The sequence below is a fragment of the Pipistrellus kuhlii genome, unplaced genomic scaffold (genome assembly GCF_014108245.1).
Source record: "Pipistrellus kuhlii isolate mPipKuh1 unplaced genomic scaffold, mPipKuh1.p scaffold_m20_p_57, whole genome shotgun sequence".
Lineage (NCBI taxonomy): Eukaryota > Metazoa > Chordata > Mammalia > Chiroptera > Vespertilionidae > Pipistrellus > Pipistrellus kuhlii.
In genome coordinates, this window is record NW_023425559.1 from 708,272 (window position 1) to 722,500 (window position 14,229).

Genomic DNA, 14,229 nt, shown 5'->3' on the forward strand with positions numbered 1-14,229 from the left:
GGGCCTCCCGGCTTCTACCGAGACTGAAAGACCAAATGAGAACGTTCGCCGGGCCAGACCCCAGGGCCCTGACGGGCCAAGAAATACTGAACATTACATTTTGTCACCGATAGCTGGCCCGACGTCTCAAGAAGGTGGCAGTGAGAGAACTGCAGAGGAGCTGACGGAGGAGGCGCAGCAGGTCTGTGTAGGAGAGGCCAAAGGCGGACACAGTGCTCACCACGGCGGAGCACGTGGCCCAGGGCCCGGCGGAGGCCACAGCAGCGTCGCCCACACCTTCGCAGGCTATTGCTACGGAAACAGGTGACAGTTTTGAACCCAAGCAGCTGGAGGCCCAGGAACGGGCTGTGCGGCCTGCTCCCTCCTCCCGCCCTGTGCTCCAGCCTCTTAGGCCGACACCTAACTTCCCAAAGTCAGAGATAGCATACAGGCTTGGAGCCTTGCTGGGTTAAAGAATAAACATCTAAATATTTTGAAGTAACAGGATACTGGAACATTCGTTAGTTTGAGTTTGCCTCTTGGGGAAAATAGAGAGGGTGGATCTGAATGTAGTAATGGATAAATCCTGTATGTCACTTGGAATATCTCTTAAAATAGATGAATGTATTGCCAATCTGAGGAATGTTAATTACATGCCACATAAACATTATAAGGCTTCTAAGGGTTAAAAAATCCAAAAATTATGAAAAGGAATTGTGGTTTTGGTATAACAGACAATTTGAGGCTTGAAAATGCATTTTGAAAAAGAAAGTGGTTTCTAAAGCTGGATATTTCTGAAAGTTATGAGGTTTCTAAAGAAAAAAAATTGTGAAAGATATAGGATGTTTGTAAAGAAAAATGTTGAAAAGAAATTGAGTAAGTGACACAGGCCAGTAAGCCAGCTAGAATAGGGAAATTGAAATAGTTAGACAGCAATTTGGAGCCATCTGGTAAACCCTGTCTTCCCTAAGCCAAGGGCACTTAGAACAGATGATGTGCATGTTGCCTCCCTAACCAGAGGGTAAATGGCTTATGTCAACATACTCAGGGAGATTGAACGTGGAAACCCAATTAGTGTCCTTTGCTGACCTCACCGAGGACAAACGAAGTTAGAAAATGAACCTTATTTTGGTTAGTCTTTTTCTTAAGCAAACCATCTATAAATGATTGTGTGTTATATTAACCAGGTGCTACAGAGAAACTTAGTTATGGGAACTGAAGGTTCACTAGCTTACGTTTGTCTTTAATACCCTCTTGTCACTTTGCTATGTAATCTTTGGTTGAATGGGTTTGACAACCTTCCTAGGGTTTACTTTTAAAAATATATATATATTTTAGCTGAAACCGGTTTGGCTCAGTAGATAGAGCCTCGGCCTGCGGACTGGAAGGTCCCAGATTCGATTCCGGTCAAGGGCATGTACCTTGGTTGCGGGCACAACCCCAGTAGGGGTCTGCAGGAGGCAGCTGATTGATGATTCTCTCATCGATGTTTCTAACTCTCTATCCCTCTCTGTAAAAAATCAATAAAATATATTTAATATTTTATTGATTTTTTACAGAATTTTAGAGTAATAGTTAAACATATATTTTATTGAGAAACATCGATGAGAGAGAAACATCGATGAGAGAGAATCATCGATCAGCTGCCTCCTGCACACCCCCTACTGGGGTTGTGCCCGCAACCAAGGTACATGCCCTTGACCGGAATCGAACCTGGGACCCTCAGTCTGTGGGCTGATGCCCTATCCACTGAGCCAAACTGGTCAGGGCTAGGGGTTTACATTTTAGGAAATGTTTTTTTTTGTGTGTGTGTGTTTGTGGTGTTTTTTTTGTTTTTGTTTTTGTTTCATTTTAAACAAGTTTATTTAAACAATGAGACACTTGACTTGAAGGGAACGCTATAGGATTCATTTTTTAGAGTACTTTATCCCTAAAGACAGATTGCCCTGCATGTCACAGCTACGTACAAAAAAGTTATACAATTGTAGTCCTTTTGTTTTTTTTATTTTTAAATATATTTTATTGATTTTTCAGAGAGGAAGAGAGGGATAGAGAGTTAGAAACATCGACCAGCTGCCTCCTGCACGCCCCCCACCGGGGATGTGCCTGCAACCAATGTAGATGCCCTTGGCCGGAATCGAACCCAGGACCCTCCAGTCCCAAGGCCGACGCTCTATCCACCGAGCCAAACCGGTTTCGGCTGTCCTTGGTTTTACAATAAATAAAAAACATTAAAACTCCCCAATCAAAAGAACAACAGGAATTCTTACGGTGTTCTTTTTCTGTTAACCAGGGAGAGCAAATAACTTCCCGGGGTGAGGGCCGGCCGCAGGAGCAGGCCCCTCCGGAGAGGGGGTTCCCACAGAGCCAGTGTCTCCCGCCCATCGCCATCGGATTCCATCACAACAGCCACCGAGTTAAAAACACGAAACGCCTAGCTCACGCCCGTTACTCTCCTACCGCAGGGGCAGGGGCGGCGGCCGGAGAAAGCGCGCGTGGCCGTGGCCCGCGTGGCCGTGGCCGTGGCCGTGAGGGGCGGGGCCTGGGAGCGCCTCGGTCTGAGGCCCAGAGTCGGGTCCACACCGTTTCCGGGCGCCCCCTCCGCCGCCGGGACACAGCGGGTCCCCGCCCTCCATCGCCGCCGGCAGGTGCGTGTGCTTCCCCTCGGGCGGCCGTCACCCAGACCCTCCCGCCGCCCTCAGGCCATGTGGCGCCGTCCTCGGTCGGACTCCCGCCGCGGCCACAGCGACCCGGAGCCCCTCAGCGGCCGCCTCACAAGAGGCGCCAGGTCGGCCCCGGAGCGGCCGGAGGCGGCGGGGGCCGCCGGGACGGGCTGTCTTCCCCTCGGGCTGACCCGCAGGAGCCGTGGCGGTCGGCCCCTGAGGAGAAGCGTGTGAACAGAGAAGGGCCGGAGAGAAGCAGCCATCTTTCCTGTCCAACAACGAACTGTCCGTGACCGCGGCGCCCCTGGGGGCCGCCATCTTGGGCGGGCAGAGGCCGGCCCCTCCCTTTGAGCCAGCCAATCGGGAAAGGCGGCTCCCTGCGCGCCAATCAGGAGGGACGGGTCACGTGGGTGGGGCTTATAAAGGGAGCGGCCGCCGGCTCTGTGCGCAGCCCACAGCGCGCCCTTCTGCGCAGGAGTGAGGGCTCCGCCTGCAGCCGGGCTCCCAGGTAAGTGCACCCTCCCCGAGCAGCACCCTCCCCGGGCAGCACCTTCCCGGGGCAGCACCCTCCCCGGGCATCCCTCCCCCTCCCGGGCAGCACCCTCCCCCTCCCGGGCAGCTCCCTTCCTTCCCCGAGCAGCACCCTCTCCGGGCAGCACCCTCCCCGGGCATCCCTCCCCCTCCCGGGTAGCACCCTCCCCCTCCCGGGCAGCACCCTTCCCTCCCCGGGGCAGCTCCCTTCCTTCCCCGAGCAGCACCCTCCCGGGGCATCACCCTTCCCCTCCCGGGCAGCACCCTCCCCGGGCCGCGGAGGCGGGCGGGCGCCGGGAGAGACCCTGCGGGGAAGGCGAGGGAAGGGGTGAGCGCAAAAATGGCTGCGGGTCCCGGAGGGGTCCCCTACGTCAGCCCGGCCTGTGGCCCTGCGCCCTGCGGGCCCGGGGAGTGGGCTCTCCCCGCACGTCCGGGCCCCGGCGGCGAAAACTGCGGAACCAGCCGCGCCGCCGACCCCGCTGGCCCGGCGGCGCCCGCCCTCCTCCCGGGGCGGAGGCCGGACCTTGTCCCCTGCGCCCGGTATAGGGCCCCGGGCCCCGGGCCCTGACCTCCGCCTCCGCCTCCGCCCCAGCCCGGACATGGACCCGGTGGTGGTGGTGCACGGCGGCGCGGGCAGCCGGGTCTCCCCGGAGCGCGAGGAGCGGGTGCGCCAGGGCGTGGCGCGGGCCGCCGCCGCGGGCTACCGGGTGCTGACGGCGGGGGGCAGCGCGCTGGACGCCGTGGAGGCCGCCGTGGCCGCGCTGGAGGACGACCCCGAGTTCAATGCCGGTGCGTGCGCCGCGGGCCGGCCTCCGGGGTGCGGGGACCCGGTGCGCCCGGGGAGGGGGGGCTGCATGCTCCCCATTGCCTGTGGACCGAGTGGCTTCAGGGATTTTTAAATCTTTCCCCCTTTAACCGGCTTCCTGGAATTCGCACCCCAAGAGGCTTTTTAAATATATGAATAAGTAGCACTGACACATGTTTTTATTGATCTCAGAGAGGAGCGGGGAGAGAAACATCAATGATGAGAGAGTTGTGGACGGCTGCCTCCTGCGCGCTCCACACTGGGGATGAGCCTGTAACCCGGGCCTGTGGCCTTGGCCAGCATCGAACCTGGGACCCATCGTCCCCAGGTGGATGCTCTATCCACTGAGCACCACCGGCTGGGGCCAAGAGGCTTTTTATGACATCTTTTTAGGATTTAAAACATGCCCATCACCCCCAGGGGTTCCTCCCCCGTCAGTCCCAGCTCCTGGCATCTGCTCTGTCAGGAGAGTCACTCCCATGCAGAATGGGTTTTTTGTGTGTTCCTGCCGTCTTTCCGAGCCGTTAGGGCAACGAGTGTGGCTGCCAGGCACGGGCCACACAGCCGTCCCAGAAGTCTGGGTGGTGAACTCGGTCTGCGCTTTGGGCTTCTGACTTAGGGTAGGTACCTTATTATGCTCATTTTAAAAAAAAATACGATTATTGATTATTTAGGGAGAAAGTGAGTAGGAAGGGAGAGAAGCTTGGATGAGAGAAACATGGATTGGCTGACTCTGCACGTCCCCTGCTGGGGATCCAGACACACACACACACACACACACACACACACACACACCTGGGTTGTAGTCTCCATCCCCAGTGGGGGGCGTGCAGGGGGCAGCTGGTCCATGATGCTCTCTCCTCACTGGTGTTCTCTCCCTTCCTCTCTGAGATCAGTGAGGATCACTGTTCCTCCGGCTCTGGAGTGCAGGGGAAGGGAGTAGGCGGCTCCAAGACACCCTGAAGCCACGTCCACACTCACCCTTCTTGCTTTCACCCCCCCTTTGGGCCCAGGCTGCGGATCCGTCCTCAACGCGAGCGGGGACGTGGAAATGGACGCCAGCATCATGAGTGGGAGGGACCTGTCTTCGGGCGCCGTGTCCGCCGTCCGCTGCATCGCCAACCCCGTCCGGCTGGCGCGGCTGGTCATGGAGAAGGTATGTGGCCGGCGCCCTCCCCACGGCTCCGTCGCCGCTGCCCCGGGGTGACCACGGGGCCCGGCGGCAGGGACACACGGGGTCACGTGACACACCGGGTCACATCTAAGTCCCCTGTGAGCGGGAGTGTGGCTGTGTCGCTCCCATGAGCCGGGATGCTGACCCCGAGGGGCGAGGACTTTGTTCTCGTGTCACCGTCCCACACGTAGAACGTAAAAATCCTGCTTTTTCCTCCCTCACTTTTTTTTTTTAATTTAAAAACATATATTTATATTTTTTGGTTAATCCTCACCAAGGGTGTGTTTCCATTGATTTTTAGAGAGAAGGGACGGGAGGGGGAGACAGAGAGAAAAAACACTGATGTGAGAAACACATTGATTGGTTGCCTCCCGCAAAGCCCCAACCAGGGCTGGGGATCGAGCCCTGGACTCTTCAGTCCACGGCTCAACACTACCCACTGAGCCACACTGGCCAGGGCGCCTTCTCTAAATTTATGGTCCCACGTGGCCCCGGCCGGTGGCTCCGCAGGCGCGTCATCCTGGTCAGGGCGTGTGCGGGCAGCTGATGGCCGCTCGCATCCGCGTTTCTCTCCAATCGGTAAACGTCCTCGGGGAGGATGAGGGAAAAGGCCACGTGTGAGTCCCCTCCCACCCACTGGCCCTCCTTTCGGTTTGTGTTCCTAACGGAACGCTCGGAGCCAGGCCCTCCTCGCACAGAGGCGGGGCCGCTGACCGGCGTTTCTGAGGCTGGGCACCCCGAGGGCGGAGGAGGGCTTAGCCGCACACACAGGCACACTTAACACGATCTCTCCGTTTTAAAACACCAACCCCTGCCCCTTCTCTCCGTCCCAGACGCCGCACTGCCTCCTGACCAGCCACGGCGCCGCCGAGTTCGCCGCCGCCATGGGGGTCCCCACGGTGCCCGGGGAGCAGCTGGTCACGGAGAGAAGCAGGAAGCACCTGGAGAGGGAGAAGCAGAAGGAGGCTCAGAACTCAGACCAGCAGAAGTGAGTGCCCCTCGGCCCGGCTGGTGGCTCCAGGGTCGAACGTCGACCTTTGAACCAGGTCACGGTTCGATCCCCCCCTCTGGTCAGGGCACAGGTGGGCTGTGAGCTTGATCCCAGTGCGGGGCATGCAGGAGGACCCGCTAACTGAGTGACCGCCACTGCGCGTGACCCGCTAACCGAGTGACCGCTCACTGACCGCTCGCTGCGCGTGACCCGCTAACCGAGTGACCGCTCACTGTGTGTGACCCGCTGACCGAGTGACCGCTCACTGACCGCTCGCTGCGCGTGACCCGCTGACCGAGTGACCGCTCGCTGACCGCTCGCTGCGCGTGACCCGCTGACCGAGTGACCGCTCGCTGACCGCTCGCTGCGCGTGACCCGCTAACCGAGTGACCGCTCACTGTGTGTGACCCGCTGACCGAGTGACCGCTCGCTGACCGCTCGCTGCGCGTGACCCGCTGACCGAGTGACCGCTCGCTGCCCGCTCGCTGCGCGTGACCCGCTGACCGAGTGACCGCTCGCTGACCGCTCGCTGACCGAGTGACCGCTCGCTGACCGCTCGCTGACCGCTCGCTGCGCGTGACCCGCTGACCGAGTGACCGCTCGCTGACCGCTCGCTGCGCGTGACCCGCTGACCGAGTGACCGCTCGCTGGCCGCTCGCTGCGCGTGACCCGCTGACCGAGTGACCGCTCGCTGGCCGCTCGCTGACCGCCGCTCCGCTCTGTGCCTGCCCCAGGGACCGGGGCACCGTGGGCGCCGTGGCCTTGGACCGCAGAGGAGACGTGGCGTACGCCACCTCCACGGGGGGCATCGTGAACAAGATGGTCGGCCGAGTGGGGGACACGCCCTGCGTAGGTAGGCGGGCAGTGGCTCCTGCCCTCCGCCCGGCCTGGTCCGCGCGCTGATTCCCGCCCGCTCCTCAGCACCCAGTCCGGGGGCGGGGGCGGGGGCGGGGCTGGCGGGGGGGGACAGGAGATCAGGCCGCTGAGGTCCCCGCGCTGCCCACCGCCCCGTCTGAGGGTCACCACACGGAACCCCTTCGGGTGGGCCCGGCGGGGGGCGGGGCGCCGGGGGCGCCTGCTGCTGCAGGAAGGCCGCTCCGCGCTCGGCGCGGGCCTGAGCGGGCGCCTCCACCTCCCCCCAGGGTCCGGGGGCTACGCGGACAACGCCGTCGGGGCCGCCTCCACCACGGGCCACGGGGAGAGCATCCTGAAGGTGACGCTGGCCCGGCTGGCGCTCTTCCACGTGGAGCAGGGTACGTGGGCCGCAGGCCGCCCCCCGCCCTCCGGCGTGGCTCTCAGGCTGACACTGGGCCACCTCTGCCGGGGCTGCACCCGCGGGGGAGGGCCGTCCCTGCAGCTCTGGTCGGACTTCTCGGAGGGCCCGCCCGCCCGCGGGCCGGCTAGGTCCTCCCCCCACGCCCCGGGCGGTGACACGCGTTTCTCACCGTCCTCGCTCAGGAAAGACGCTGGAGGAGGCGGCGGTGCTGGCCCTGGGCCACATGCAGTCCAAGCTCCAAGGCCTGGGGGGCGTCATCCTGCTCGACAGCGCGGGCGCCTGGGCGGCCCGCTGGACCTCAGAGTCCATGGCCTGGGCGGCCGCCAAGGACGACAAGCTGCACGTCGGCGTCAACCTTGGCGACACCAGGGTCACCGACCTGCCCTGAGCCGGAGGGCTTCCCGGCGCAGCTGCCGGTGACGCTGCCGGAGGCTCAGCTCGACCATTAGCTAGACCCGGGGGCGCCCGCCCGCCCTGCCCCTGGGCAGTGCCCCCCCCCCCGAATGTTTGGCGAGGGCGGGGTCTGAGCGCCGGGAGAAGTGCCCACAGAGGTCAATGCCACGAGCGAGGATGCCAGGGCCGGCTCCGGGGCCGCCCCCGCCCTGGTCTCGGGTGAGAAAGAGGAACTGACCTGACTTAACCCAACCCCCACCGTGCCCGGGCGCGGGGCTGGGATCAGACCCGCCCGTGGCAGAGCTGCCCGCCCGGCCAGTGTGGGGCACTTCCTGGCGGCCCGGAGGCAGTGGGAAGAGTCGCGGACGGTCTGACGGCGGCAGGAGCCGCGGAGCTGACGGGCAGGTCGGGCTGAGCGCTCAGTGTCCGGCGTCCACCGTTCAGAAGGACCTGGGCGGCAGACATGTCTCGGGAAGGGGGGGTGAAGGGAGATGTTGGGTGGAGGGGATCTCGTTAACCTCTCCCACCGGAGCCGTGTCTGCAGTGACGGATCTGCGGGCTCACCTCTCCGGGAGGAAACCACTAACCTCAACCCCACGGCCACGGGCCACGGGCCACGGCCACTAATAAAAGCGTTTGGAAGAAAACAGTGTGGCTGAGTCCTGTGGGCAGGCAGAGTGTGCCGGTGTCGGTGAGGGCTGCTGGCGAGCCTGCTGGGTGTCACTCCTGATGGGCACTTGAGGGCACCAGGAGCATGTCCTGGCTCTGGTCACACTGTGAGGGCAGAGAGCAGCGAGAGCAGCATTTCTGGGACTTCGCCTGGGGGTTCCCCCAAATGTGCACTCCATGGAGGGGGGTCGGGGAAGACCTTTCCCAGGTGACCGCCACATGGCTGTTCTTCCCAACTTGGACACGAGGTGGCACCAGAGCCGTGAGTTTCCGGGGGACCTGCACTGGGTGTTAATCTCCCCGCAGGCCAGAGAGGAATGCTCCTGTCATTCCCCAGCTGCGCACTAGGTGGCAGCAGAGGTGCGTCTCCTGCTGGCCCACCCCGGGGTTCCCGGCGATTTACCAGGTGTCAGACTCGGTGCACACCAGCCTCGGCAGTCTGGCACAGTGGATAGAGCGCCGGCCTGCGGACTGAAGGGTCCCGGGTTCGATTCCGGCCAAGGGCATGTACCTTGGTTGCGGGCACATCCCCAGTAGGGGGTGTGCAGGAGGCAGCTGATGGATGATTCTCATCGATGTTTCTAACTCTATCCCTCTCCCTTCCTCTCTGTAAAAAAATAAAAATAAAAGATATTTTTAAAAACGGCCCCTGCCCCACAGCCCGGGCTGCGCTGACCTCGGCATGCCCGCGGGCCGCTCCTGTGTCTGGCGCGGGCGTCATCCCATGAGAGGAGCCCGGGGCATGAGGAAACCACAGCCGCCCCCGGGCCCCGTGTCTGCGTGGAGGCGGCTCCTGGTGTTAGACACGCGGCCTGCCTGCCCGCGCCCGGCGGTGACTCACTGGCCGGGCGGCTTCTCCGGGCCCCACGGGGTGGGGGGGCAGGCTGTCCTGTGGGGCCATCGCTTTCTCGGGTCATCTCTCTCGGAGGAAGCCCTGAGCCCTGCTATAGGCTTGGGGGGCGGGAGGGGGGCTGGGGGTCCCCCGGGCCCGACCCTCTCTGCCCGGCCAGGGCTCCAGGCCACGCTCTGGCCATGCTCCTTATGGGGTGAAGAGGGCCTGGGGCCGAGCAGTCTGCCCACACCCAGTGTCAGGCTCACCCCACCCTGTCTGCACGACGCCACACCCCGCTGACCGTGGCCCCCGCCCCCTGCTGCCCGCCATCTCCCGCCCCCCTGCCCGCTGCCTCCCGCTCCCGCCTCCCCCCCCCCGCCCCCCGCCCGCGTCTCCCCACCCCCCCGCCCCGCTGCCCGCCGTCTCCCGCCCCCCCGCCCCGCTGCCCGCCGTCTCCCCACCCCCCCGCCCCGCTGCCCGCCGTCTCCCCGCCCCCCGCCCCCCGCCCGCCGTCTCCCACCCCCCGCCCCGCTGCCCGTGGCCCCCGCCCCCCGCTGCCCGCCATCTCCCGACCCCCCCGCCCGCTGCCCGCCGTCTCCCCACCCCCCCGCCCCGCTGCCCGCTGTCTGTGGTTCCCGGGTCTGTGGGCCCTGGCGCCCTGGGTGTCCTGTTTGTCCTTCATTCAGGTCCTCCTTCCACGGGGTCCCCCTCCCCCGGTTCCCCCTCCCCCGGGCCCCTCCCGCTGGGCCCTCCTGGGTTGATGCCGGCCTGTGCCTCCCGGTGTCCGGGCTGCGGGAGAGCGTGCGGGGACAGAACAGGGAGGACACGTCTCTGAGGCGGCAGCGGCCCAGGCCGGAGGCGGGTTTGTGTCCGGGTGTCAGATGCCGCGATGAGGACAGGCCCCCTGCGCGGAGGGCTCTGCGTGCGGGGAGGGGGGGCCGCGGGGGAGGCCGGAGGGGGAGGGGGAGGGGGGGCCGCGGGGGAGGGGGGAGGCCGGAGGGGGAGGGGAGGCCGAAGGGGGAGGGGGGAGGGAGGAGGCCAGAGGGGGAGGCTGGAGGGGGAGGGGAGGGGAGGAGGGGGGGCTGGGGGAGGGGAAGGCTGGAGGGGGAGGGAGCCAGAGGGGGAGGGGGCGGAGGGGAGGCCGGAGGGGGCGGGGGAGGCCGGAGGGGGTGGGGGAGGGAGGAGGCCAGAGGGGGAGGCTGGAGGGGGAGGGGAGGGGAGGCCGGAGGGGGCTGGGGGAGGGGAAGGCTGGAGGGGGAGGGGGGGGGGGAGGAGCACTCGTTGACACGGAGCCGGGGGAGGCCTGGCGGGTGGCTGGGTGGCGTCCGCAACCCGTCCTGGCTCCGTCCCTGACACGGTCCACCGGGACCAGGGCGACAGCCGGCCGGCGAGGCCACAGCCCAGGCGGAGGGCTCACTGGGCCTTTGTCCGAGGGCAGGGCTGCCGGATGTGGGCTCAGGTGACTGACGGCCACGTCAGCGGTGCCGCTCGGCGCTGCCAGCGCCCAGCGCCTCGGCAGGCCTGGGGCAGGGCTTTGCTGTTCAGCGGGTTCGAGTGTCTATGGCTCCGGCAGGCGTCTGCCCTCTGTCTGCGCCGGTTACTGCCGATCTGGAGGAGATCGGTCTCTGTGGCCCGCCCTGACCCAGCCACGCCACCGACTGCTCTTTCCAGAGTCTACAGACCTACCCGCGCGCTTCCTAGCTGTACAGACAGTGACAACTGTTGACTACTGAATCATTCATGGTTTTCTTTTTATTAATATAATTGCTAATTTTTTAAAAAAATGTAGCCTGTGGACTGATAGGTCCCAGGTTGAATTCCAGTCAAGGGGCTCGAACCTCAGTGTTGATCAATGATTCTCATCATCCTATCTAATAAAGAGGGAATATGCTAATTGACCCTCGTGCCATCGCAAAGATGGCAGCGCCCACAGCCAATAAGGAGGAATATGCTATTTGACTGCCCCGCCCTCAAAGATGGCGGCACCAGTCCCCTCAGCCCCGCTGGGGCAGTAGGCGCATGGCAAGGCCAGGCTCCGTGCGCCTGCCTCGAGTCCCCCAGTCCCCTCAGCCCCTAGCCCCCCAGGGCCGGCTGAGGCACAGGTGAGCCTCGGATAGCAGCTGCCCAGCCTCCCAGGGCCACCCAAAGCTCAGATACCCAGGGCCGGCCGAGGCTTGTGCTGCCGGCAGTGGCAGCAGCAGAGGTGTGATGGCCCGTCGCCTTCCCCTGATGGCTGGGCCACCTCCCGCCCCTGAGGGCTCCCGGACTGTGAGAGGGCACAGGCCGGGCTGAGGGACCCCCCCTCCCAGTGCACAAATGTCATGCACCAGGCCTCTAGCATATAATAAAATATTAAAATTTATTTGAGAGAGAGAGAGAGAGAGAGAAACATCAATGATGAGAGAATCACTGATCGGCTGCCTCTTGCACGCCCCCCACTGGGGATGGAGCCCCCAACCCGGGCCTGTGCCCGGACCAGAATCGAGCCGTGACCTCCTGGTTCCTAGGTGGATGCTCAGCCCCTGAGCCACGCCGGCCGGCCCAGCCTGGTCTGTGCCTTCTTTCAGTGGGAGCTCGTCAGCGTCCAGTGACTGGCGGGGCCTGTGGGGGGCTCCCTCCTGCCCGGAGCCCGTGAGGCAGCGTGGTTCCGGCTGGAGGAGCCACTCGGAGCCCCCCCTCCCGTGTTCCTGCCGGTCACGGTCACGGTCACGGTCACCGTCACGGACATGGAGATGTTGCTGCCGGAATGCACGGCCGGGCCAGTGTCACCCATCCCCTGGGGGGGGGGGGGGCCGGGCAGTGGTCACCCGTCCCCTCTGGGGGGGGGGCGCGGGGGGGCGGGCCCCGTCACCCGTCCCCCTGGGGGGGGGCCCGGGCCAGCGTCACCCGTCCCCTGGGGGGGGAGAGGGGGCCGGGCCAGTGTCACCCGTCCCCTCGGGGGGGGCGCGGGGGGGGGTGGGCGGGCCAGCGTCACCCGTCCCCTGGGGGGGCGCGGGGGGGCCCGGGCCAGTGTCACCCGGCCCCTGGGGGGGCGGGCGGGCCGGGGCCGCAGGACCTGAGCGGGCAGGGCCGGGCCAGCGCCCTGACCTTGAGTCACTGCCCCGAACCCCATGACAGGCCACGCGGCCCCCGCCCCCCGGCGGCAGAGCCGGCCCCGGTTGGGAAACGCTTCCCGCCCTCCCTGGCGTCTGTGCAACGCCGGCCGGTGCCTGCGGTTCTGGGCGGGAGTTGCCCAAGGAAGGCCGTCCCGTTTGCACAACCCCCAGCGCCCCCCACGCCCCCTCCTGGCGGTCCTGGGGAGACGGGATAAAAGGCGAGGGCACAGAGCTGTCACCGCTGCCTGTTGCCACGCCGACGCCATGGCGGGTTCCGTGGCCTGGACGGGTGAGTGGGCACCATCAGAGCCGCAAAGGGGACACCTGGAGGGGGGTCCCCTCCTACTGACCCTTGGCATGCGGGGCCCCCATCCCGGCCCTGGGGCCCCCATCCCGGCCCTGGGGGCCCCATCCCGGCCCTGGGGCCCCCATCTCGGCCCTGGAGGCCCCCATCCCGGCCCTGGGGCCCCCATCCCGGCCCTGGGGCCCCCATCCCGGCCCTGGAGGCCCCCATCCCGGCCCTGAGGTCCCATCCTGGTCCTGGGGGCCCCATCCCGGCCCTGGGGGCCCCATCCCGGTCCTGGGGGCCCCATCCCGGCCGTGGGGGCCCCATCCCGGTCCTGGGGGCCCCATCCCGGCCCTGGGGGCCCCATCCCGGTCCTGGGGGCCCCATCCCGGCCCTGGGGGCCCCATCCCGGCCGTGGGGGCCCCATCCTGGTCCTGGGGGCCCCATCCCGGCCCTGGGGGCCCCATCCCGGTCCTGGGGGCCCCATCCCGGCCCTGGGGGCACGGGGTGTCAGCCTGAGATGGCCTATTACAGGACAGTTTCCTCAGCCGCTGAGACAAGCCTTTTCTCTCCCTTCCCCAGAGCCGCTCAGAGCGCCCGGCCCCTGCCCCTGCTCCTGCCCCCGGCCCCTGCCTCAGCCCCCAGCCCTGGCCCCCTCCCCTGCCCCTGCCCCTGCCCCAGCCCCCTCCCCTGCCCCCTGCCCCAGCCCCAGCCCCCTCCCCCTGTCCCCTGCCCCGGCCCCAGCCCCCTGCCCTGGCCCCGTGCCCCTGTCCCAGCCCCAGCCCCAGACCCCTCCCCTGCCCCCTGCCCTCTGCCCCCTGTCCCTGCCCTTGTCCGTGGCCCCAACCCGGCCCCGGCCCCGGCCCCGGCCCTGGCCCCGTGCCCCTGTCCCAGCCCCGGCCCTGGCTTTGTCCCAGAGGCGGCTCTGCCAAGGCTCTGGCCGACCCCACACGGTGCCTGTGAGAGGGCCTGGGGCGCAGCTCTGAGTCTCCTTGTGAATCAGGTTGAGGGGAGCCGAGGCGCTGATGGTGGCCAGACCTCACTGCCTCAGCTGGGGGCCGGCTCTGCCCACCTCAACCATGGCCTGGCCAGCCCAGCTCCCCTTCCCTCACCCGCCCCCCCCCGTCAGTGTCCCCATGTCCCGCCCCTCCCTGCTTCCGAGGCCGGGCTCAGGAAAACGGGGGGCCTGGGGGGCGGGGGCCTGGGCGGGGGCCTGGACGCGGCCCTCTGGGTCCCTCGGGCAGAGGGGCTGGCTGCGGGGGTCCGTCCTGAGCCGGCCTGGTGGCCTGGGCCTCGGGGCCAGGATGGGCGACGCTGACCCTCGACCTCTCTCCGCAGGACTGCTGGCCCTGCTGCTCCTCCCACTCGGTGTGTGCCCGCCCCTGTGCAGAGGCCCGCCCCTCCCCGCCCCTCCCCTTCCCCTTCCCCTTCCCCTTCCCCACCCTCCCCTCTTCCCTGGCTCAGCTGTGCCTCTTCCCCCTCCCCTTTCCTCTCCTCTTTCCTCAGCTCAGCTCTGCCCCACTGCCCCCTGCCCT

The 14,229-nt window shown here is 65.7% G+C and overlaps 2 protein-coding genes across 4 annotated transcripts in view; both read left to right on the forward strand.

Annotated features, from left to right (window-relative positions):
* Positions 1 to 3,031: 3,031 nt before the first annotated feature.
* On the forward strand, positions 3,032 to 7,892 carry LOC118707048 (isoaspartyl peptidase/L-asparaginase). Its single transcript, XM_036416933.2, has 7 exons — positions 3,032 to 3,150; positions 3,766 to 3,962; positions 4,992 to 5,134; positions 5,986 to 6,140; positions 6,878 to 6,996; positions 7,286 to 7,396; positions 7,602 to 7,892. Exons 2-7 carry the CDS (start codon positions 3,773 to 3,775, stop codon positions 7,805 to 7,807), a joined length of 924 nt encoding a protein of 307 aa, XP_036272826.1. The 5' UTR covers positions 3,032 to 3,150; positions 3,766 to 3,772; the 3' UTR covers positions 7,808 to 7,892.
* Positions 7,893 to 12,583: 4,691 nt separating this feature from the next.
* The window catches only part of CHIT1 (chitinase 1), an 11,645-nt gene continuing 9,999 nt past the window's right edge, over positions 12,584 to 14,229 (forward strand). For all 3 annotated transcript variants that reach the window (XM_045573897.1, XM_036416901.2, XM_045573898.1), the window contains exons 1-2: positions 12,584 to 12,697; positions 14,033 to 14,062. In XM_045573897.1, coding sequence (XP_045429853.1) covers positions 12,673 to 12,697; positions 14,033 to 14,062 — 55 coding nt within the window. In that variant the 5' untranslated portion in view covers positions 12,584 to 12,672. The remainder of the gene's footprint in view (positions 12,698 to 14,032; positions 14,063 to 14,229) is intronic.